The sequence below is a fragment of the Nelusetta ayraudi genome, unplaced genomic scaffold (assembly GCF_046127955.1).
Source record: "Nelusetta ayraudi isolate G7.1 ecotype Tasmania unplaced genomic scaffold, CSIRO-AGI_Nayr_v1 ptg000135l, whole genome shotgun sequence".
Lineage (NCBI taxonomy): Eukaryota > Metazoa > Chordata > Actinopteri > Tetraodontiformes > Monacanthidae > Nelusetta > Nelusetta ayraudi.
This window is the reverse complement of record NW_027466185.1, coordinates 21,299,486-21,324,401: the sequence shown is the minus strand read 5'-3', so window position 1 is coordinate 21,324,401 and position 24,916 is coordinate 21,299,486. Positions and strand designations below refer to the sequence as shown.

Genomic DNA, 24,916 nt, shown 5'->3' with positions numbered 1-24,916 from the left:
AGAGGAACGACAGAGTTTGTGTGCAATCAGCAAGGAAAGCCTCTATACCAGGGGTGGGCAAACTTTTTGACTCCACAGTGGGTTCTAAAACCTTGACAGAGGGGGCCGGAGCAGGAGCAGATGGATGTGTTTTGGTGACCCACCTCATAGGAGAAAAATATATCAAGGGATATGTAACCAACATGTGCTTTCATGTCAATAGAAAATAAACAAAAGCGTTACAACAAAATGTGTTTTTGAAGCCCCACGGTGTTGAGCTCTTTATTGAAATGACTCTTAAAACATTGAAAACATGATGAGATACAGCTATTTTATTCCTTACTAACTACTCATATAATTTCTTAAAGTTCGGCGGGCCGGATTAAAAAGCTTAACGGGCTGCATATGGCCCCCGGGCCGTAGTTTGCCCATGCCTGCTCTATACAGAACAATGCAACTTCAGGGGAAAAAAACTCACTTTGTATTCACTGCCGCATTATTGGCGAAGGTCCATTTTGTATTCATTTATTATTCTCATAAAGCGTGTTTTGTTTGTTTTCTTGCAAGATCAGCAAATCTGCAGACAGTTCTCTTTTCAGGAAGCGTGTTTCCTGCTGTGGCCTCCGTTAGCGCGGGATGAAAACGTCAAAGACGCGCACTGCTGCTCGCCGGCAATGTTTTGACGCGGCGACGAAAGCGGATCACTACGCTGGGAACACGCGGTGCCCCACGAGAGGACAGGAGAGGCTGGAGGACGAGTGCTGCGTGGCCCCTGAGTGAACCAGCGGGGCTGGATTAGCCGAGGTGAGTCAAGGACTCGCACACATTACAAACACCGAGAGAAAAGGCAGGGGAGTTACGCAGAGGAACAAGCGATGACAAGTGGGAGGCGAGCACCATGGAGACACAAGAGCTGAGGTCAGATTAGCGCTGGGGTTTCCCATCATCCACTGCTCTGCCTGGAGGCTGAGGGAAGACCACTTTGATCGTGCGGCTCAACGGACCCCCCGCGTCGCGGCTTCTCATCTCGCAAAAAATCCAGAACTCGTAACCCCGATCAAAACAAGTTCTCCGGTTGGCAGTCGTTCAGAAAATGATTCGCGAGACGAGTCGAGGGATACAAAATGCACAACAGGTAGGAACAGCCACTTCTCCAGGGTCAAATGAGGTCGCAGGTCCAGCTGCTACATTTAGAGGGTCAAGTGTTTTCTGGAAGACTTGAATCCCTCCACGGCAAAATGACATTCTTTGGCCTCCTGGACTGGAAGAGGATGTGAGCCTACGCACGGAGAGCACGCACTGAGAGAGGACGGACACACGGATGCACGGCGGTGGCAGGGCTTTTTGTGTCGAGGAAACAAAGCCCAATTATTACCTCTGTCCTTTCTCCTGCCCTGCATAATAGAAAGCGGGGAACAAAGACTGGAATATTTAACATCGTCTAATCAGTCCCCTCGCTGGCGCACCGACGGCGACGGCGCACAATTACAATCGTTTGAATGGATACAGGACGAAAATTAAAAGACAATTATGGCCATAAAATGAGACGACAATCTTGATCTAATCACACAACAATCTCTGCAAACACGAGATGCCTCATTTGAAGATATGGTGTGCCATAAAAAAACAATGGAAAAGTAAAAGATTATCTAGATGGAAACTGCATACTGCTACCTTTGTAAACACTTGTATGGGAATAGTTTTATCTTGTTGTGTTGGATGTGTTATTCATCAATAACATTTTGTCTCAGTATTCTAACAGACGGTGCAACGATTTAACTGAGCCGTCAAGTTCAACCATTTATTTTTCAAAAATGAATTATTTTAGTGACTACCAATTTCGCTTTCACATTGCCAAAGGGCATTTAGCCATTTGCTGACCTTATGCTAATCTGTGCTCTGTGTCTATACTGTTAGCATTAGCGCTGCAGCCTAAGGGTACTGCACAATATCTAGACCGCCAAGTCAACAGTAGGTTACACACTTACAGTGTTGAAAAAAAAATGATTCTTGAAATTCCAGTTTGTATAGTATGGTACGGTTTAGCTTAGCATAGTATAGTTTAGATTAGCATAGTATAGTATAGTATAGTATACCGGTAGTTTAGTTTAGCATAGTATAGTATAGTACAGCATAATGTGTAGATTAGTGCAGTGTAGTGTAGCATAGCATAGCATAGCATAATATAGCATAACATAGTATAGTATTACACACTGGAACAATTCAACTACTACTCTATGAAGCATTTGTAAACTACAGGTTTTGACACTCAAACCAGAGGCCACATCAGGAAGGAAGGAAGACGCATTGGACAAACACTCAGGAAACCAGTGCGACCTCGGTGGCAATCAGGCTCAGGATCTACACCAAAACACTGACCTCCAGAGCATTAGCCGCCCGGTCAGAGACCCCCTCAGAGCAAAGGGTAAAGATCATGTTGGCGTATGTGTCTGCATGTGTGTGTGTGTGTGACAGAGTGAGTGAGAGATGACCCCAGTGGCAGTAATTTATGGTGCTCTGTTCTCAAGAGGCAGTGTTCAACCCTGGAACTGGTCTTTCAACCAAACCCACGACACAGACACAAACGGAAATATTTTCCAGATACACCAGAGACACAGGAAGGAACAATAGAGGGGCAGAACACTAAAAGCTGCCAGTGTTGAATGGCAGAGCGAAGCCCGGGATGGATGGACGGTGGGAAAGGAGGGAGGGGATGGGAAGAGCAGAAAGAGCGTCAGATTTATGACCCCGTGAGAAAAGCGAGATTCGTCAGAACTCTTTGAGCTTTTTAAGGCCTTTTATCGCAGGTTCAGGCGCAGGAGGAGACGGAAGGACGCGGAGGTCGGGAGTGACAGAGAATGGAGAAGCTGGGCGGGGACCGGGGGCCCCATTATCACGTGAGTGGACGGGATACAACCAGGGTGAGATAAGGATAAGCGGGAGATCAAACTCCAGGAAGGACAAAAACAGGAGATAAATGAGGCGCAGGGAGAAGGCGGGCAAAAGTGAAAGAGAAAGAGGACAATGAAAATGCGAGGCAGGCGACGTGACGGCGTTAGGGAGAAATGAAACTGAAGTTGAAAAGATTGAAAGAGCACTCCGAGCAAAAGTTTTCCAGCGTACCGTCAATGTGCTTCATTTGTGCCTCCGGTATTAAAACCGCTCAGCAGCTCCTTAAATGTTTGCAACTCATTATGCAATGATCCATTTTGCATAAGTCAATCGGCCATATGTTGTTTTTATGATGGCCAAGGTGTATTTTATGCAACTCTGACCTTTATTTATTAAATCAATGATTCATGTCTTTGACACAAAGATTTTGTTTACTTATTTTGTCACATTTCCTCCACGTGTACGTCTTTGTCTTTTCAAAAAGTCACTGCCACGTGCACGTCTTGCATGATGACATGGTGACAAGATGCAGGCTGCTACATTGGCCCTGTTTGCCCAAGACAAATTCCCCTTAATAAAGTTGAATATTCCTGCTACATTCTAAGCCAACAGCCTCGGAAAACCTGAGGAGAACCTGTATTAGGAATCCCTGAAAACTATGAGAGGCTAACTCATGATAAGTAGTTGCCAAAGGTATTTTGCTTATTGAATGACACAAATCGAAATAATTAACACCATCAGACCATGTCGTACTGTAGTATTAATTTCTTGCACTGCCAGCAATAAAGGACTTCCCCTATTTAGCAGAAAGCATGGAAATTCCATTGCTGTAAAAATATTTTGTAAAGAGCCATTCAATTGGGCCAGATGACATTTCTACACAAAAACAAGACAGAGGGATCAGTCAGTAGTCGACAATATCTTCCTAATGCTGGAGCCGCTGAAACAATCTCAGTTCTTCACGATGATGTGAAACTAATTCACCAGCTGTCATTGTACCGCCGAGCTGAATCGGTGGGAAAATCACAACCCTAGTTCATTACAGGCGGGCTGGAGGATGAGTGGCACAAGGTAAAGAGGGCAAAGAGGTGGAGGAGTGATGGGAGAGAAGACAGGCGGGAGGAGAAACACTAGTTCAGGGGACGGAGGGAAAAGCGAGACAAAAAGGAAGGCGGGCAGGGAATGTGAAGAGCACACACAAGTACAGGGCACCCCCGGACATATAACCACAGTAACCAAGGCCCTTAATTTTAACCCCAGCTGTCCCCGTTACCGTGGACACCTCTCAGATCCCCTCCACCTTCCCCCAACACACGTCCCATCCAAGAGGCCTTTCATTCAGGCACTTGATCCCGGCCCCTGAGATAACACTGCAATTACCAGGTGACATCAGAGTCTGGCGAAGACTTGAAGTGAAGCCAGATTGTTGTGGTTCACACGCTGCGTCCGCCGTACCCACCTGATTATCAGTAGCTGCGCTTCCATGACCCCCTAGGATGGCGCAAAAAAAACTAAATATCGCAATAAAAAACTGGTGATGGAAACGCCTCAACTTCCAAAAACCTCTCAAATATGGCGAAAAGGTTTTGACGCTCTCACCGAGGTTTTTCAGACGTATCGATATAGAGCTATATCGCAAAAGTGTCATGGAAACACTATTTTTTTTTTCGCATTTACGCGTCACAGCAGACAAACATAAACAAACAAAAGCAAGCGTAATTCTCGTAAATCTCGCAGCACGAGATTTTACGAGAATTAAGTCCGGCGAAAATTACGAGAATTCTCGCGGGACGAGATTTAACGAGAAATACAGGTCATGTGCTTCATGCCATTCAATAGAAATACCAGTAAATCGCAATTGTACTTTGTTGAAATTTTTAGAAATATTCCTTTTATTTTGTGAAAAACTGTCATGGAAACGCAGCTATTATCAGCCTCTATTGGCATTGGGTCGGATACACTATGAAACAAACTGATGTCTGCTCTTTAATGCTGTTAATACTTTTCTAGGGTTCTTTGGGTCTAGTTTTTGATGGCGTTCTTAAATTCTGCATGTATTACCTTACTTTAGTTAGCGTAAAACAACTGGATGAATGACAAGCGTGGAAATCCTGCCTGGATATCGCAACATGCAGCACGCTTCCGAATCAGCAGGTCTGCCTTTGAGTCTTAATGATTTTGGTTGTAAAACTGTCCTGAGAACAGCTTGTAAAATGTACTAAGTGTGCTTAGTGAGCAGTAAAAAAAAATAAATAAATAAATAAAAAACAGACAAGAAACTTTCCCTCCCTCATTGGAAACTGGCATATTCTTTATATAAAATACCAATGATGAATGTGTGTGTTGATTAGTTCAGGCATTTGAGTCTAGGTAAATAGAGCCCGAGGGCAGCAGCAATGTGAATCGTGCTTGACTTGTACAGCAAAGTGGAAAGTGATCAATGATGCCGTTAATTGCTTCGCACGGCACGAGTTCTTCAGAGGAGCAGGTATGTTAAGACTGGTTACATAAAGGGACAGTAATCCGTTTTTAACGAGCTCATAGGGAGATGAGTTCAAGCCGAGGAGAGGAGAGAAAAGGGAAAATGAGGAGCGCAAACAAGGACTCGCTCCATATTCTGCCTCCACCCTGCACACACACACACACACACACACACACACACACACACACACACACACACACACACACACACACACACACACACAGAGCCTGTGTAAACCGAGGTGAGCTTGGTGTTAAAAAGCAAACACACACACGAGGAATCAGTACAGCACAATCCTGCTGTCGTGGCTGGTGGGGGGGGGGGGGGTCAGCGGGGTCAGCGGGGTCTCCTCGCTTCAAAGGTGCTAAAAGTACAAGCATTAAAACACTTTGTCTTCTGAAGGATGGAGCGAAGCAGTCAAACAGAGTTGTATTTCTTCCAGTAGGAAAAAAAACAGACGTCACGCCGACAGACACCAGCTCACTGTGTGACTGCGTGTCACTCTGAGATAACACTACATTTCCCACGGTGCCCCCTGTCTGCAGGAAATGGGCCTTGACAATGTCTTGAGAAAACAGGAAGTTGACAGGAACGAAGCTTCTTCCCATCAGGAGGGCAGAAGAAAAGGAAATATAGTGGAAAACAAACAGAAAGAAAAAACAACTAACACTGATATAAAAAAACACCACTGTGGTAAAGATAATAGGTCACAAAGGGTCAATTAACTATTTATTGGGTCTGATGAACTGATATATGATCCTCGGTTGTGAATAGCAACAGAAGGAGACCAAGTGTCTTTGCATATTTCATAAACTTTTTTACAAGCTATGAATGCTCTGTTGTCCGAAGCCAGCGCCCTCAAGTCAAACTTCGGTTTACCAACCACAGGGAAAATTCTCATCATTCAACTTTCATTCCCTTCCGTCATCAGAGTCAAGCCTCAACTGTACTGTCCCCTTGATTCTAAGAAAGATCACTTATACAAAAAAATAATTTAATTTAGAAGGCTCTAAAAGCTCCGTCTCATCCGATGTAGGTCAAAGCTGTATGCAATGAAGAATGGATGAATAAAAACTAGATCAGTTAGGCTGGAAGTGATAACATTAATTTGCGTTAAGTGACACTATTGGAAGAAGCCACACTTTGGTAAAACACTGTATTACTTTGATAGATTTTTTTTTATCATTGTCCCAAATAAACCATGAGGACCGGCGTCAGGGCTCAGAGTATTCAACAAGAAAAAGAGCATACGATCTCTCTGCAGGGTGGAAACTTTTAAAGCCAATTTGCATTCGTGCTGGCGAACACAATGAAGAAAAGGCAGGCAAACAAAACACCTGCCTATGTGTAAATGTTCCCAAAAAAGCGTGCAATTCAGCAGAGGAGGTGTGGAAGTTCACAGTGAGTTCCAGCAGTTTGAGAAGACTGGCGTGATGAGAAAACGTAATCCACATTCACCGTGTGTGCCAAGACTATTTCCATCCTTTGCCAGAACAAGCTGGGCCTCGGGGCGACATTAGCTCTAAATATCAAAGTCAGAGAGAAACGGACTCTGATTCACAGGGGCTGCGGCCGACAGAGAGAAAAGGAACCAAAACACAAAGTTGCGCTAGTTGAGGTGATGAGCGTCGACATTTTCAACAGTTCTCTGGTGCGCCCCGACCTTCACGCTGCAGTGAGTCAGCAGGACTGAATGAATGAACAGCAGATGAAAGAAAGAAATAAAGCAGCACTTTTGAGCCTTGTTGGTGTTTTTTTTTCTCACATAATGAAAACACAAAGCTTTTCTTTATTGGCGTGATAAAAAAAACGTTTTTGTATATACTTTTGATTCCGTTTCAAATACACTCACATTTCAAATCCCTTACTGTCGCGTCTTCCTAGGCTTTGCAACATCTTCTCTACGAGTGCTTTTCAACCACTGTGCCGCGACACACTGGTGTGCCGCAAGGTGAAAAATATCCAATTCCACTGAATTGGTCTAAAACAATAAGTTGAGTAAAATCAAGCCAACATTTATTTATAGAGCACTTTTTACATGACCGCAGACGTACAAAGTGCTGCACAGTAAAAGGCACAATCAAGGAAATACAAAATACACACACAAGTAATAACATTCTATTGTTGCGTGACTATGCTTTAAATGGAATGCAATATTTTCCTCCCTTAATTCCTCCCAGATATCAGCTTTGTGTGCATCGAAACCATGGATGTATTATTAGAACAAGATCCCAGACTGGCAATATGGCGGTGCACCGGTTTTTCCCAGTGGCCACTCGAGGTACTGCAGCAGTAAAATCCCATCGGCCGGATAAAGCATTTTTCCCATAGACCGCAACACAAAAATGAACAAAATGAATGGACGGGCCACCACTTTGGACTCTGGGCCAAACCTGGTCCTGATCTAAACAGGTTTCACACGTTTTTGGTTGGTGGTGTGCCATGGGATTTTTTTGCAATGTAAAAAACGTGCCGTGGCTCAAAGAAGGTTAAAAAAAAACCCGCTGTTCTATCCAACCCATTCTGCATGTTCATTTTGTCAACGCCGTTCCCTGAACTGCACACTGCAGCTACCGTGTCGCACAGCTCCCATTGCAACCAGGCGTGCAGGAAAAAAAATAATAATACAGCGATTATGTGCACTCTCCAACATAATTACAGGCCTGTGTGCAAGGAGAGAGGGGCTTGTGGTCAGTGTGAGGAGCTACATGGACAGAGCATGTGACATATGGGAAGGCAGGAGGTGTTCAAACGCGAACACGCTGTTCAAAGAGGCTGCAATAAAGCATTCCTGGCACCTTTTTTTACAGTTTTACATGCTCTGGGGGCATGTATTCTGCACCTACGGAGGGCGCTATATTCCCGCTTTAAGGTTTTAGGGGCTTCTGCAGGGATGTTTATTGGTGTGACGCCTGCAAAAGGTCCGCTGCACTGACAGTAAACACGCTGGGGTGGCGCCCCAACCGTCGAGATGCTGATAAACACACAGGAGCTCTTATCGCACTCGACACATCTGTGTGGCGGCGGCGGCGGCTGAAAAACATCAGAGTGCCAGTACGAAACACTCGGACATCGCCTGCGTCCATCTTGAAGTAACCCTGCTCAGCTTCTTTCAGACCGAACAACAGATTGAGCTGCAGCCTCCAATGAGCTGTAGCCTCCCTTGAGGCCAAAGGTGGCAGAGTGAGTGCAGATGACGGGTTGCAATATTAAATCTTTGGAAAATTAACCGCAGGCGGTTGAGCATCCGCGAAGGTTCGACCCCATTAAATTTGCCAAACGACCCTAAAAGTGGACACGAGCGCGGTCCGAAGCTCGCAACCAACGGCAGCGACTCTTCCTCAGTCTTCTACCACCACCGTGGTGGAGGAAAGCAGCATCCAGACATTTACGTAACCTGATTAGCAGGCTGAGAAGTTCACCCGGGCAACCCGTCTGCTAATAAAATCAAAACAACGCTGAAGTTACTAGTTGCAAGTGAGACATCAGCGCCAGCTGGTGCTACCGGTCGGAAACTAATGACCGGTGCAGTGCGGGTAAGTCCTTTGGTTGAGTCAAGCACAGCTTCACAAGCGGGGACACGGGTTGCGCCTCTTTGTCCTCGCCAACAGACGTCATTTGGAAAATTCGGAAGGAGGTCAACAGACTGAGGCAAAATGAGCATAAAACCCGCAAAGAATCGATTGAAGACAAGATAAGGCCGGGCAGCTTTTATGATGTGGTTTCTGCTGGTGATGCCCAAACAGAAACACACAAAATTCCAGTCTGTTTTTAGTTGCTGACTCAGACTTCCACTTCGTTATTTTGGGGCATTTCATAACCTTCATCTGAGTACAGTTTTTTCACCGACACAGACAGGGACTACATCATTTAAGTCAAGGTGATTACATTGCTGAATGTATAATTTCAGAGAAAATAACAGAAAAAAAGCATCTACACAAACTTTTGAATTCACTCCGACGGTTAAACACACTCAGATTTGACCACTTAAACAGTTTATTGTTACACCTTGACTTTGATAACAGAAAACGAACAGCATGGACAAGCTGCCAAGCGATGCATGTGCATGTGTCAGGCGCAACTGTGAGGCAGCGTGTTGCAAGGGATTGTCGCTCAGCAGGGTCAGCCAGACGGATTAAGCCGTTAGTGGGGAACAAGGGGGAAGTTAAAGAACAAATCTCACAGACAGACGCACAACCGCTCAGACAGTTCCTCGTGTCCTGACCATCTCTTAAATTAGGCATCATCTGATTACTCCACGCTGATCGAAACACTTTTGTCCCCCTTCCACCACGACACACATGTCCCACCGCCTGCTTCTCATTACGTTAATTCGGTACGGCACTTCAGTGTGTTCAGGCTCAGACATCAGCAACTTAATTACATCAGACAGCTCCGTCGGGAGGTCGGGGGGACATGTTACCAAACACATTCTCTGCAAATAAGAAATGTAAAATGCACAAACCCATCAAAGTCTGAATTAATTCGATTCAAGAGTGCACCCATGACTTTGTCGCCGTAACGACAAATGCATGACAGCGGTGACAACAAGGGGACCAAAGTTGGGCTTGTGACAAAAAGTCAAAACCCACTCATATGATGGGATTATTATAAACCAAATCATATGTGGCAGCTTAGTGATTTACTAATACTGACCTTGAGTCATCGTGTGACAAACTGTGAGTGACTAATGGCAGAAACACAGCAATTCTGCTTAAACTCAGGGGCTTTATACACAGAGTGTGATTTTTTTTTTTTTTGAAACCACATATTTTTGAAAACACTCTCGAAAAAAAACAACATGTTTACATGAAGCCGTATTAAAAAAAAAAAAAAAAATCCCATTTACACGGATACACTGGAAAGGACTGAAAACGATGTAGTACCTATGCCAGGCCTGGTGTGGCGCTGCAAGTTTACTCCCTACATGCAAGTATTCTTAATGTAACAGTTTGGTGAGGAGATGTACAATAGGACATACTGCTGTCATGAAGGGAATGTGATACACCGGCCATAGAGAACTTCCCTACAACAACCTATTGCGAAATGACTACAAGAGTTTGCAGTTCACCAAAATTGAAAGTGCAACAGTGAGCAGGAAGACGCTACAATGGCTAGCGCTGAAGAGACCAGCACGGGCGCTGCAGAACAGAAGCAGTGGTTTTATCAAAAGCGGACGACATTTCTGTCAGAGTTCAATAGAAAAGTCAAAAAGACCAGATAAGTTTCTGATAATCTGCAACCACACATCAACAACCTGACCGATACCTTAGCACACCACCAATGAGTTCATATATGCAGCTGATTATGAGCCAACTAAGCAGGAAAGGGGGGAATGAGTCAAGGACGGGTGCTGTCACGGTGACAATAAACAGCGAGCGTGGCAGGAGACGCACATGAATAATGAGCAAATACACACCTCCCCAACTAGTGAGTCATTGTCATGCGATTAACAAACACCGTCTTCTCCATTCAACAAGTCAGCGACCAGAACCAGATATTTTTTCAGTTAAATAACTGCATTTAAGGAGTGTCATGAATTCAGACTGTTTAGGTTCTTAGCCCTCCTGTTTGTTGCAGTCTTTAAGTACCGAGATGAAGGCGACTGGACTTCCTGCTTGTTACTCTAAGGTTTCACCTTTCATTCATAAAGCTTCTTCAGCTCTTTTCAATGTTTAGAGGGTCCAAGGCATCAGACCCCAGTCATGGAAACACATGTGGGGTGCAAGACAAAGCTTCTCTTTCAGGCTTTACTACAAACATAACAAACACAACGACAATGTTTGAGAACCAGGTTCACGGGTTTGTGAACCCGGAGGCCCTCGCTGGCACCGAGGGCATTGACACAGATCAGCCCTGACACAGAAACACAAAGAAGTACGAGCGAAAACACAGAAATACATCCCGACAGGCTGCAGGTGGACGGAACCTTTGACTTGACGAGGGATGAGAATCGGGCAGACACGCCACTTTAAATGAATTGTGAGCAAACTCACAGTACTGGCAGCCAATCACACCTCCTCCCAGGCAGACAGCTAAACCTGGAACTATCCGTCTTCTCTGGCAGGTGACAGCAGCGCACAAACATGTTGGGAACAATGGCCAGCCCAGTACGGGGACCCTCGTTGGTGAGCTTTTTAGAACTTAAACACGTTCCTAGGCCCTTCAGTGGGTAAAGGGCAGAGGAGAGGAGACATGAGAGGAAGCAGATGGTAGAAAGAGGGTCAGACAAAGAGAGTCTGGGGGGCTACAAGCACCGGAGAGCCACAAGAAGAGTCAATGTTTTGTTTTTTTTTTAAGTTTCCATTTCAACTAAACAAATAAAATTTTCACCATAGTTATCGTCAATAACCTTTTCCTTCTGACTAAAAACGGGACAATAACTAAATAAAAATGTATTTGTCAATTCATCGTCAACAAATAAAAACGCAACGAAAATGTCCGCCAGAGACAAGATCCAATCAGAGCTCATTTCGTTTGTGGAAGGAAATGACGATTTAGAAAGTGGCAGGAGGAGTTGGGAAGAAAACCAATCGGAGCGACTTGGTCAGGAAGTTACGTAGTATGTACACACAGATTATCTGGTACAGACTAGTAAGAGACCAGGAAGAGGCGACAGGACATTTGGACGCACTTCACATTTGATATGAAAGAAAATAAAACACTTTGTAAAAACTGTGGAGCAAAGATATCAGGAATCAACTAAATCTACCGTCATTTTAGTCGGCTAAAATGATTGACATTTCATCAACTAAAACTAGACGAAGAGTAAAACAATTTAGATGGTTAAACTATGACTAAAACTAAATAACATTTTAGTCAAAAGACTACGACTAAAACTAAATCAAATTTTGCTGTCAAAATTAACAGTCTGTCACACTAATTGAAGTATCTACACGAACGCTTCTTTCCAAATCAGTGCTATCAAACTGTCTCTTTATCATAACTGTTATTAAAGCCGAGAAAACATCTCACTGTTTGTGTATTCTCGCCGCGATCACACAGCTAAAGCCACGTGTTAAAACCTCGGCCGTCGCTCATACTGCGCGATAATGCGGCTGCACTATCGATGATTGCGTTCTCCAAACCGGCCTTGAATTTACTTAAGGAGGTTAACCTCAACTGTAATTGAAGTGGCTAAAGGAGATCGACTCTAACGCGTCCTGACATCTACGGCCAGTCGGCCTCAGTCGCAGCTGCTGCTGAGGGGGGAGGGCAGTTGCGAGACACATAATATCGAAGCACAAGCAGCAGCAGGTGTGGTCTCGGCCGCGGTTTTAAGGCACCAGACAAAAGACACGGTGGACTGGAGGAGCAGAATTTTCATCTGAATGCACTCTTGACAGCGGGACGACCGGAGAAGCCCCGTCAGTGGCACAGAAACAAAGGGACTGGTGTTATTTATGTGTGGGTTGGAGGTGCTCCAGCAAGCCAAGATCATCCATATTATCTCACAAAAACCCAGAGTGTCCACTTTGTCTTTATTGGAACAGAACATTGTTCAGGGTGCACCCGTCTATTTCAAAACACTGCAATGGATAGTTTGGACTCCTGAGTGAACGTTAATCAGTGAACCGACTAACAGGGAACTGAGTGTCTTCCATTAAAGGCAATGGTGTGCGTCATACCTTCATGGTTTGACTATTATGTTATTTCTCATACGTTGAATTTCAGGAACTCATATTTTAAAAAGGCTTCTGCGTTGAGCAGCAGTTAAATAATATAAAATGAAAATAATCGTTAAAAAATCGAGGCGTCAAAAATCGAGGTGTCATGAAACAAACTGAGTCTTTCACACATTGACCTAAAAATAAAAAAGACTTAAGTATTTTCTTTAAGAAATCCTTTTCATTCACACTATGAAAGATTTTCAACAAGCGATTCTTTATTGACCAGAAATCGATACTTAGAAGAAAAAAACAAAACACAAAAAAAAAATCTTTAAAAGAAAGTCGCTGGTTTGGCTTCAATTCAGTTAGGTGTCACGATAACAGCTGCTGAAGCGGAGCCTCGGCGCCACCTGACTCCCGAGCAAACCATCCTACTCTTTCCAAAATCTTCAACAGTGCACAACTGCTGAGATCAAGTGTCTTCACTGACAAAAAAGCAGAGACACGTGTCGGGCATCAATGACTGACCCCGAAACTGATGGTTAGCGACAGCTGACCAGCGGATGCTACCTGAAAGATAGGGCTGGGCAATTTTGCACAAAAATAAAATCCTGTTTTTTTTCTCTCTGAAAACTAAATTTTCAATTTAGATTTTTTGGTAAAACTACAAAAGACAATCAAATGATTTTTTTTTTTCAAATATTTTATTTTTATTTTTAAAGAAAAATAGCAAACAAATGTCCCTATTGGGAATGAAGTGCAACTGAAAGATACTGTAAATCCTCCTTGGGTTCAGTACAGTGACAACATTTACAGTCTTCTTGACCAAACAAAGATGAATCCCTTGGCATTAATGAAGTGAGAACCTCAGTTTCACCAAACTTCACTTGAAAATGAACAAAGATGAAGTTCCCTTATTTGGGAATAAAGTGAAAACTTAAGAGCCAAACACAAATGAATCCCCCTGTGGATAAAGTGACAACCTTAATTGTCTTTCACCAAACATAACTTTCAAAATAAAAGGTTTTTCTATCATCTTGAACAACGATGAATGAATAAAGTGCAAAACTTTCACATTTTGTAAAATAAGGCACATAGCCCAGAAGCATGAGAGAGAAAATTCGATTTTTAGATTTTTTTTTTTTTTTTTTAAACATCGTTTTGACTAATAAATCCGATTTCAATTTAAAATTGATTAATCGCACAGACCTACTGAGAGATCAGGGTGAAAACGATACATTCGGCACGAGAGAGCTGAGAGCAGGACCACACACACACACGTCCCTCTACTGACCCACATCTCGTCTGGACGCCTTTCAGAAGCTAAGCAGCCTTAGCCTGAGTGAGCAACGTGAAACATCTGCCAAGTATCACAGAAGAACTATTAAGCCTTATTATTATTTATTTGGGTTTTCTTGATTTTCTAACGACGGGAGAGTTTAAACCAACATTACAGTGACAACATGAATAAACAGTCACAGCTTTTCAAAAGAGCTGCCATGAGCCGAAACGTGTCGAGGCCTCATTACAACAAAGAAACACACATTAAATCTTGTTACGCAGGTATCTGCGGCGAGCAGGTATGAGTGTTATTTCAGGGCCCAACCCACGTTGTGTGGTTAATGCTGATTCACCGCCCTCCACGCAGGGCTGCGAGTCACTTTCCTCAGATCGTCGCGCGCCGACCTTCCGAGCAGCTGATAACAAGAGATAAGGTGCCTGGATATTTAGAACGGCCGTCAGCTGCCGAGCCGCTGCCCCAAAGGGCTCGTTTCCAAGACGATCGACCGAGTTAAACAGGAGCAGACGACAAAAAACGTGTAGCGTGCACCGACCTCTTTTCTCCTCCAGGTCCTGGAGGTACTGCCTGTAAGCGGCTGCCGAGTTCATCCCACCCCTCGCTGCTTCCCTCCCAGGTGGGGGGGGGGGGGGGGAGAGAGAGTGAAAGGGAGAGAGAGAGACACAGAGGGTGAAAGAAGAAGAAAGTCAGAGAAGAAGAAGGTGAGACCAGAGAGCTGGCGACAACAGGGAGGGAAATGAGATCAGGAAGGTTTAGCGAATACAGGTGAGGTGGAGGGAGGAGAGGAGAGGAGTGAAAACAGAGTGAGGAGAGGGTGAAGAGGAGGAGCAGGGGGGTGAGGCAGGAGGCTGCGGCTGATCTGGGAAGCCCACGACGATCCCGGCTGTCAGGGAAGAGCCGTCCGCTAATCACGGAGATAATCCCGCATCTCCGGCTAGATTCCTTTTCTTCTTCTGCCTCCGCCGCCGCTGCCGCCGTCGCGGCTGTCTTCTCCGCACGCGCGTGTATGCGTGTATTATGTGTGCGAGTGTGCCGGCGGCTGCGGTAGCTCTGAGTGTGGCAGTGTGTTAAAAGCCCTAAGCCGGATAGAGGAACTGGACTTTGACCACGAGGCGGGTGATCTCACTGCCAGAAGTATGCGTTTCTCTTGAGCAAGTGTGTGTGTTTGCGCCGTCTATGTGTGTGAGGAATAAATGAGACCAAAAAAAAAAAAGAGGGCGTGTTTTTATTAGTCAGCTGTGCCTTTTTTTTTTTTCTCTCTCCTCGGCGGCAGAGTTGGTATGTTGAACGCGAATGCCTGACTGTCACACATGTGTCGCCCAGTCGGCCGCCTGTTGGATCAACCGGCTGAAGTGAATTACAGAGCAGTTCCCTGAAACACCCGCTTCCTACTCTATGGGTCCGACTTCGTCTTCATTTCTTGATGTTGCTGCTCCACCAAGGTCAAATATTTCAGCTATCAGGTGCTCTGACTGGAAAATTCTGGATAAATTCAACAGTTTTGCCACTTCCCCTATGCATTACTCATTATGTGCTCTTTTTTTTTTTTAGAAAAAGGTAAACACAGCGAGGCACACGCTCAGATAATAGAACAGAGAAGGTCTGCAGCCATGACAACCAGCTGTTTGACTTACAACTTTTTTTTTCCCAATGTGTACTTTGTTGAGGGGGAAAAAAAAGCTGCTACAATCCACTTGTGTTCACATCATAAATAACTACACTGACGTTGCGTTTGTGTTCAAAGCAGGAAATGTCAGCCGGAAATGTTAAGACCGACGAAATAAGAAGCGGATTAACAGGAAAAAAGATGGCTTAGAGGTCGCGAGTCATGGTGTGGCAGCGACAGAAGATTCACAATTGTGAAGCGATAACTTAAGGATTTAATTTTGGGATGTCCCAATAATATCAGCCCAATATGAGCATTTTTTGTAATATCTGTACGTATTGTTATCGGCTTTTCTTTCAATAATAAAAACCCGATGACGCCAGGTTTCGCCAAACGTGCGTGAATCATGGATGGTTAAATTTAGCAATGGGCTAAAGACAGAGTCTGTCTCAATCTGTGCACTTTTTTCCTTTGTGTGTACTTTACCCCATTCCCATTCCGTGAGACAAAATGTTAAAAATAAATACTGTACTTTTACAGAACTTAAGTTGAAGTGGTGTTCTTATTTTATACAGACAACGTTAATTTGTGAAATGCAGCGAGTTAGGCATCAAAATAAATGTAGGTAATTCCACGACAAGAGAAATGTGATGTGACCTAAACTTAGTTTTGGGGAAAAACGCCTGCATAGATCGGTATCGGTTGTTATCGGAATTGGAAATTAAGCATTTTGACAATATCGGCTTGTCAGATATCGGCAAAAAGTCAATATTGGACATTGCTAATTTGTTCAAATCTTGTACACATGGGAATATCTCGCCCCTGGCTTTGTAGAAAGTTATGGTTATCAAACTATACAAACTGACTAGTCCAGTGCCTGTAGTGAGCATGTAAACACAACTGCACGACGAAGACAAATGCTAATTTTGGAGGTGCTTTAAAGTGGTGAAAATGAAAAGACCACTTAAGCGCAACTTTACAGTAAACACCACCAGTGGTTTACACCACCAGTGGTTTACACCACCCACTTTGACTTCAACACGTCAACAAAAACACATCCTTTCATTAACTTCAATCTTCAATCGCTCCCTTTAATATAAAGCCCTCAAACGAGAGCAGTGAAATTGTCCTTGATGGAACTTAATGCATCCAAACAAAAAGGAAACACTTTTCTTGGGATGCACTGGGAGTGTTCATTACCTCACATAACAGCCACACAGAGTTCAAAGGACAACTTGCTGTCATTAATGTGTCACCTCACCCAAACAAGCGTCACTCAATGTAGAGAAGCAGCCAGAGGGGTCGGAACTGACGGGAAACACACAAACTCAGAGCAACTACGAGCTAATAACAATTTTAGTAGATTCAAAGGTATAATAAAAATAGTTAAGATGCCATTTGGATGGAAAAGCCTGGTCACGGAGTGAGAACAGCCTTCAGTCACACACCTCCGCAACAAAAACAAAGAGACAGCGGTGCTCAAAGCCAAAACATCAGAGCTGAGAAATTCAGATAAAAGACTACGTCATCAAACACACACACACACACACACACACACACACACACACACACACACACACACACACACACACACACACACACACACACACACACACACACAGTTGACACGCATCACACCTGAGGCCTGTGTTGGTGTGATGGCCCTAAACTGCTGAGTATTTTCTTTTTTTCCACCTTTAGTACACTTTAGTGTGGACAGAAAGCTGCCAGTGAGCTGATCCAGGGGTGTTAACAGCCAACTCTAAAACAGCTAATAAGTCAACAAGCAAATGGGTTGAGACACAGAAAAGCGGAGAACACCTCCAAAATAAAGTCCCACCCAGCCAAAGCTTGTAAGTCTCTCCCACTGTTCGCCACAATTCTTTACAATACTAAAGGAGCAAAGGCAACCAGAGGCACAGTCAACCATTAAAATTGGGAAACTGTCAGGTTGCGCAGCCAACAGTCTGAACGAGGATGAAAAAGAAAAAATAAATAGCATTTACCTTTGTTGGAGGAAGAATCAGCAGATGGTGTAACAGCAACATGGAGGAAGAAAAAGAAAAGAAAGAGAAAACATCCGGTTAGTCCAGCATAAGACTAAATAACAATAATAAACAACATTTTTTCATCACTTAATAATTGTATTGAAAGAGACATTGGCAATATTTCCCTGAAATTTTGGGCACATCACATCGCAAGGAAGAACACTCGCATATCAAGGAAAACTGAGGACCGAGAATGAAGCTGCTGATGCTGCAGAAACACTGCTGCTTGTGTATCCAGAGCTCATTCTTCACGTGTTCATTCTTGAGTAACAATGCGCCTTCATATGTTGCTGAGTCTGTGTATTGCTGTATTAGTACTTGTCAATAAAGTTAAAATGTGTGTATGTGTGTATGTGTGTGTGCGTGCGTGCGTGCATCTGACATAGATGTCTGCATGTGCAAATGGCCTTCTTGAAGCTTTTGTATCAGCAGCTGAAGCAAAAATATGTCGACTGCAATCGGAGAACGTGTTCAGTCAGCTTTGTCGGCTGGCTCATACACACTCATGCGCGCGCACACATCCACACACACCCACACACACACCACACAATCCCAGTGATGTGGACGGGAACGGCCGTCGTTAAAAGATAAATGACTCTTCTCCCGTATTACATGCAGCGCCACTTGAACCAGATCAGAGAAGAGTCATTGAGGGTTGGCTCAGTGGTTCATGAGAAGAAGAGAAAAAACTGTAAAGGTACAATTGTAGTCTCTCACTGTGTTGGCCAATGATTACTGAAGCAAAAGGTGAACACGCCGGTGCGTAAATAATGACAAATCAATAATCGTCATCATGACAACCGTACAGAACTAATACCAATCTAATCCTTGAAGTGTGCTCGTTGTGCTCATGCACGTCTTTATTTTAGTCTGAAAGGTTGCAGCAAACGATCAGAGATGGCTCTTGCACTGCACTGCAACACAAAATAATGTGTGAAGTGTAAAAAGGGTAGATAACAGATTTGGGAGGGTGGATGGACAGGTGGGTGGGTGGATGGATGATTGGATGTGTGTCAGAAGGTGCATCAGCTTCGGGCCTCTGTTGGCAAGGGTGTGTGTGTGGGGACACACATGAAACAAAGAGGCATTCATCAGGGAAAATCACAGTGAGGAGAACTGATAGGCTCTGTTCTGAGCACTGTCACGAGACGGAGAGAGAGAGAGTGTTTGTGGGTGTGTGTGGGTGTACGACTGTGTGGGAGCATGTAAGGCGGAAGTGACAAACATATAGGAGAATACAGGCTGAAGGTGAGAACATTTCAATTTCCCTACAGAGCCAGTTTGTGGACGTTATGCTTCAGAGACTGCACATGTTGAGAAGATACGGCATCGGCTGCACCTTCACGATGAGTGTCGGTCAACAGAGCAGCTCATAGGGTGGGTGAGAAGGGGAGGAAAAAGAAGGAAAACTGAGGAGAGATGGATGATGGAAGGAAGTGAAGCTGTTATTCTAACAACCTGAGAGGTGAGAACATGCTGCTGTTGATCCAGAATCAAATGAACATGAGTTTAAAAAGTAAATAAAGCTGCCAAGGTAGACCAAAACACTCAACACAAGTACATACCATACACATGCACACTAGGGCAACAACTAACGATTGTTTTTGTTGTCGACAAATCTATTGACGGGCTGTAATACCTAAGTTTACCTAAGTGAACTATCTCTCGCTAAGCAAACTTCTTACATGATTTTCCGAGGTTCGAAAAACGTATTATGTACTTGCGTTATAGGCTGATGATTAATTAACAAATAAGCATGCCATTTAGAAAAATATATATCTACGAAGTATCTATTATCGACGTTATTTGCGAACTCCTCTTTGCAATACGTGATGATAGAGCGACTCCAGGATGTCGGCGTTTCAGGTGTTAGCGTATCGCGAGGAGTGCTACCATGGAATGCTAGGTGAGCTCACAGTGTTTGCACCTAACGTGTTTCGCTGGCTGCTTCATTTTCTAAAATATTCCTAAACTATAGAAACTTCGGGTCAAAGTTTTCAAGCCTTTTCAGAGAAGAAGTCGTTCTTCTTCTCTGTTTTTGCAGGATGTAAACAGCCAGCGACACTGTCACCCTCAGCGCTCATTACTGCACTGCAGGTACAAATTAGCATGGAACGGCTGCAGTGTGATTTTATCATTCAGCAATTTACAATAACAATAACACGACGCGTCGACACTTAAATTTTCGCCTCGACGAATTTATGTCGTCGTCGACCAATTGTTGCAGTCCTAAAGCACACGTATACACAATTCAGGGACAACTGAACCGGGGTGATTTCCTCTAATCTGATGCTACTTTAAAGAGGGACTTCTTGTCAAATTGTGCCATCACTGACCGCTCTCCCTCTTTAGCACCATCTCTGTGCGTGCATGTGTATGTGTGCGTTATCTCTTACTGATCCACATCCAAGCTGTATCACCTGACTCGGTCACATCACAACAAGCACTAGATGAAAGCCGTTCCCCGACTTTTGTTTTGCCATCCGGAACGTTTCTGACATCAGATTATTTGAAGATTATGTTCACATCGCCTCCTCTAATTCATTCCTGGGAGTGACGGCTCAAATCATTTCTCAGGACTGCATCTGTGTGTGGGATTCCATAAATCACCACCCACTCAGCGTGAGGTTTACATAAAAACACTGCTATTAGGCGAGCTGGTGTGAATGTGAACGGCCGCCTCGTTAGTTTGTTCAATCGAGATTTTCTTCTAAGGCATCTCGAGTGAAGAATTAGAGACACAGAATACTGCAGGTGACGCTGCGATATATCATTTTCATTCTAATCAGCCTCTAAAGAAAAAGAAGTCAGTAACGGGAAGAAGCAGGGAATGAGAAGTGTATGAACGCACACTGAACATCGGGTAAACACAAAAGGGAGGCCGTCACTGTGAAGACGGATTGTGAGGATAATGACGCTCCCCCACAGCCAACAACAAAGCAAAGCCCCTGTTCAGGTTTCAGCCTGAGCGTAAACGTCACATGATTACAATAAAATAACTATAACTAAAGAAAGAACAGCTACTCCTGGTATTTTAAGATATTCTAACAGTTTGATGAGTCAGCATCATTTTCAGTGCTTCCAGTTTCCACCAGCATGTTTCAAGTATTGAAAAATTAAAAAGCACTTTTAATTATTTACATTTTGTGTGCTTCCTGAATCATATACACGGATAATCCCAAAAAGACTGGGTTGGGTTACACACACACACACACACACACACACACACAGGAAGAGCATCAGATATCCACAGCAGGCCTTAACATGTCCCCCCATGAAACCACAAATGAACTTTGACGGGTTTTAACTGATGTCAGCTACATTAACAGCATGAGTAAAAATGTTTCCGCTGATTCTACATATCACGGTATGTTCTTTTTTTTTAAAGTGTGCTAACTTGATTTAATTGGTCCTGTAATAAATGCTGAGCTGAACCGACCCGTGTGACCTTAAATATGAGCAGCCACACGTTGTGTGCGGCTGGTCAGCGACCTGCAGCCCAACTGCTGTAACAAGTTACTCATTACAAAAGCAGCTCAGCCTCACCTTTTGTCTGACTGACGGAAGCTGTGTGTCCATTACCCCTAGAATTGTGCAAAACCTAAATATCGCAGTAAAAAACTGGTCATGGAAATGCCTAAACTTTGAAAAATTTCTCAAATATTGCTAAAACGTTTTGACACTCTCATGAGGTGGTTTTTCAGACGTATCAATATAGATATATTCACAAATATATATATATATATATATATATATATATATATATCGCATAAGTATATATCGCAAAAGTGTCATGGGAACACTTTTTTTCACATTTACACGTCACCAGACGTGACGTACAGGGTCACGTGACCAATTCACTTCAAATGAATATGGCGCGTTATGTTTGGACAGAGGAGGAGACGGAATATTTTTTACAAGTCATCAAAGAGAAAAATATAACAACCATTCTTGACAGCAAACGACATGGAAATGCAGATTTACCACAAAATGTTTTGCACCTCCATCCTCCTCAAAGTGGAGTCTCGCGGGACGAGATTTGACGAGAATTGCGGCTTATGCACCTCACACCATTCACTGGAAACTTGTCGAACTTTGTCGAACTTTTAGAAATATCGCTTTTATTTTGTAAAAAAAAAAAAAAAAACTCTATTGGAAACGCAGCAAGTGTTTGGCTGTCTCTGGATGTTTCAAGCGTGAGTAAGAAGCAAAAACGGCAGAACAACAGACAAAAGGGCGACGCAGTGACTCCAATTTGACAAAAACAGGCTATTTATGGAAAAGTGAAAACCACAAAAACATAAACAGAACACAGACTCCCGCCACAATGGGTTTGACGCTGCTTTATTTGTGTGGCTGAGCTCTTGCCTCCGATATTAGAAAGTCAATGTATGGTAATTTATACCCGTGTTGCATCGTCATGATGTGAAATGCGGCGATGTGTGATGCCGTCAGGCAGACCGGCCGCAGAGGCAGCGTCAAAATGAAATCTCTCTCCCTTTCAAACACACACACACGCACACAGTGTAGCAGTGAGTCGGAGAAAAGGGTGGGCGAGGAGAGTTTAAAGAGAGTCGATGGCGCGCAGCGCAGGGAGCGAGGGAATGAATGAGTGGGTCGGTCGGCCGCGTGGGACGGAGAAGGACTGAAGGAGAGAGGAAGCAACGCTGTCCGACAGATGGACAGATGGAGGGAACCAAGGAGAGCAGACAGAGCACAAGGCAATATTTAGAATTTGATATATAAAAGAGGGAGAGAGAGAGAGAGAGGGAGAGAGAGAGAGAGAGAGACCAAGGCAAACAAACAAATAGGGCAGAGAAAAATGATTGCAATGCCTGGGAGGCCTCGGGACAAAAATTGCAGTGAAACAGAAAATCTTAAACGTGGACCTCACAGCGACCAACGAGGGGGTAACACCTGTTTTTTGTGTTGGAAGGTGAGAGGGCCGCACCGCCCCAGGCGCTCCAAAGCCGACAACTCGCAGCCACAACTGTCAGCTGGCGTCGTAGTGTGTTGCTCGCGCGTTGCATCAATCAGCCCCGACTGTCAGGCTTCTCTTTAACTGCCAGAGATGTTGTTTTTTTTTAATGCCGTACATAATTTGGATTAGGGGGTGGGTTGCTCATAGTCACTCATATGCTGAGCTATAAAAGTCGGTCTGCACGCAAATTCATCCACCGAGTCAGTTTGAGAGGACACAGCGTGAAGGCATAAAAGATGTTGCGGCCTTTTTTTTTTTTTATTTTAATTTTTCATCCCTGACGGCTGAGAAGCAGTTAGACGATGGATTAAATGAAATTCAACAGACCTCCAGGAAAAAAATAAACAAATGGCCATTTGTTTAAAGATGCCCACAAGACTTGCCGACTTGAAGAATAGAGCACATGCAATCTGAACTACAGCCGTCCTGTTTAGCTTCATCATTTTTTGATGCAGTCGATCAAAAATGTCTCGAAGTGGGAGAAAAAAAGATGCAACATTGAAATGTTTGTGTTCTATAATGTGTAAGGCAATACTAAGAACTACAGGACCAGCTGAAGATAAAGGTGCTTATAGGTTCAGTGCCCCCTACCCTCCCATGTTGGCAATGACGTGTTCATTCTGTGCTGAAATTTTTACAGGACCGTTGTTTTTAGACAAATCTGTTGGAGTTGATTTTGGCAAACACTCACAATCTGGAACGTCAAGCTAAAATGATGTTGCTAGAGAGCGCCGGTGGAACATGGGACTTTAAATTTGCCGTTGGGAGCGTGTTTCAAGAACAACCTCACCTGCAAATGAAACGTGTATTTTGCATCAACTTACTACTCGCACCGCAGTCATGTACGTCCATCACAGAGATAGTAATGAATGCACATGAAATGTTGAGTGAGCGCTCTCCACAGGGAGAGATAGGATTGCTGCCACTGGCCTCCAGGAGCTCAGTTAGCTGACAGGCTAAACTGCTGTCTACTGCCTCAGGAGACTCTCTCACTCTCTGGGAGTTCCCCAACTGTGTGAGTGTTATTTAACATTCACACATTCATATTGATGAGGTGCCAGAATGGATTTCAAAAGAGAGCGTTGCAGAGGGGAACATGGCTGTTGGCCTTTTATCCTCCCTGCTGCTATTTTAACGGAAGACTTGTGTTGGTTCTCTTTCCAACAGCCATGGTTTACTCAACTCAAGTAAAGTCTTACTAAAACTTTATATTAAAAAAAAGAATTGAATGAAGGAATATCTATTTTTTTATACAATGGAACTTAAAAACAATCAAAGAGCTCAACAATGTCTTAAGATCAGCAGTTCCACACAGGAGCTTCAAAAGGTTTCAAGAATTTGAATTGTGTGTTGTTGTTTTTTTAATTCAATGCAAATCTGAGTCGCGTTCATTGAGGTCGACTTCTCACAGCCAGCCTTTGTGACTGCTGCTCAGTTTTGCCAAACATCAGACAAAAGGCCATTTCCAGGATTTGTAACAAGGCCTGACAACAGACTGACTGTACTGGAGCGCGTCCGTATTGGAAACGCTTGGCCGGACCAAAGTTTTCCTAAGAAAAGGGACCCAAAAAATGGTGAATCAGAAGGTCTTTGCGGTAAAATAAATTCCGAGGAAGGACAAGGAGGACCTCAGCAGACACAGTAGCAGGAAGAAAGTGATAAAAACGAAAGACGAGGTCACTTCACACAGCGGGGGGGGGCGGACCGAACAAGGTCGGCGAGCCCAGAGAAACCATTAAGTGCGCACACAGTCTGTCAGCCAGCGGCCCAACTGAGGGCTTATTTCATTACGACTAAATTAATAAATCGCTCGGTTCAAGGCCCGGCTACAGCAGCTGGAGAGAGGCGACGAGATAGAGGAGGAGGAGCAGGAGGAGCAGGAGGAGAGGAGCGGAGAAAGGAAGGAAGAAGGGAGGCAGACGGAGGCTGGTTCACCCAGCAGGAAGTAGAGCTAAATTCCCAGCAACACTTCAAACAACTTCTGTCATATATTTTTTTCTTTGTTTAATCTTATATGG

The 24,916-nt window shown here is 44.0% G+C and overlaps 1 protein-coding gene and 1 long non-coding RNA gene across 19 annotated transcripts in view; one reads left to right on the top strand and one right to left on the bottom strand.

Moving 5' to 3' along the window:
* Nucleotides 1-24,916, bottom strand: part of macf1a (microtubule actin crosslinking factor 1a) — a 182,610-nt gene that overhangs the window by 120,718 nt on the left and 36,976 nt on the right. The window contains exon 1 of one of the 13 annotated variants that reach the window (XM_076011913.1): nucleotides 14,799-14,943. The exons of the other annotated variants lie outside the window; for them this stretch is intronic. Within the exon in view, the coding sequence (XP_075868028.1) occupies nucleotides 14,799-14,853 (55 nt within the window). The 5' untranslated portion in view covers nucleotides 14,854-14,943. Of the gene's footprint in view, nucleotides 1-14,798; nucleotides 14,944-24,916 lie in introns of those variants that run through there. 13 annotated transcript variants of the gene reach the window in all.
* LOC142877365 (uncharacterized) lies at nucleotides 8,354-16,071 on the top strand. 6 transcript variants are annotated; one of them, XR_012923834.1, is made up of 3 exons: nucleotides 8,364-8,536; nucleotides 11,421-11,481; nucleotides 14,815-16,071. It is a non-coding gene; the product is annotated as an uncharacterized LOC142877365 (long non-coding RNA). The 6 variants fall into 6 exon arrangements; XR_012923835.1 differs by lacking the exon at nucleotides 8,364-8,536 and adding an exon at nucleotides 8,543-8,889; XR_012923833.1 differs by lacking the exon at nucleotides 8,364-8,536 and adding an exon at nucleotides 8,543-11,335.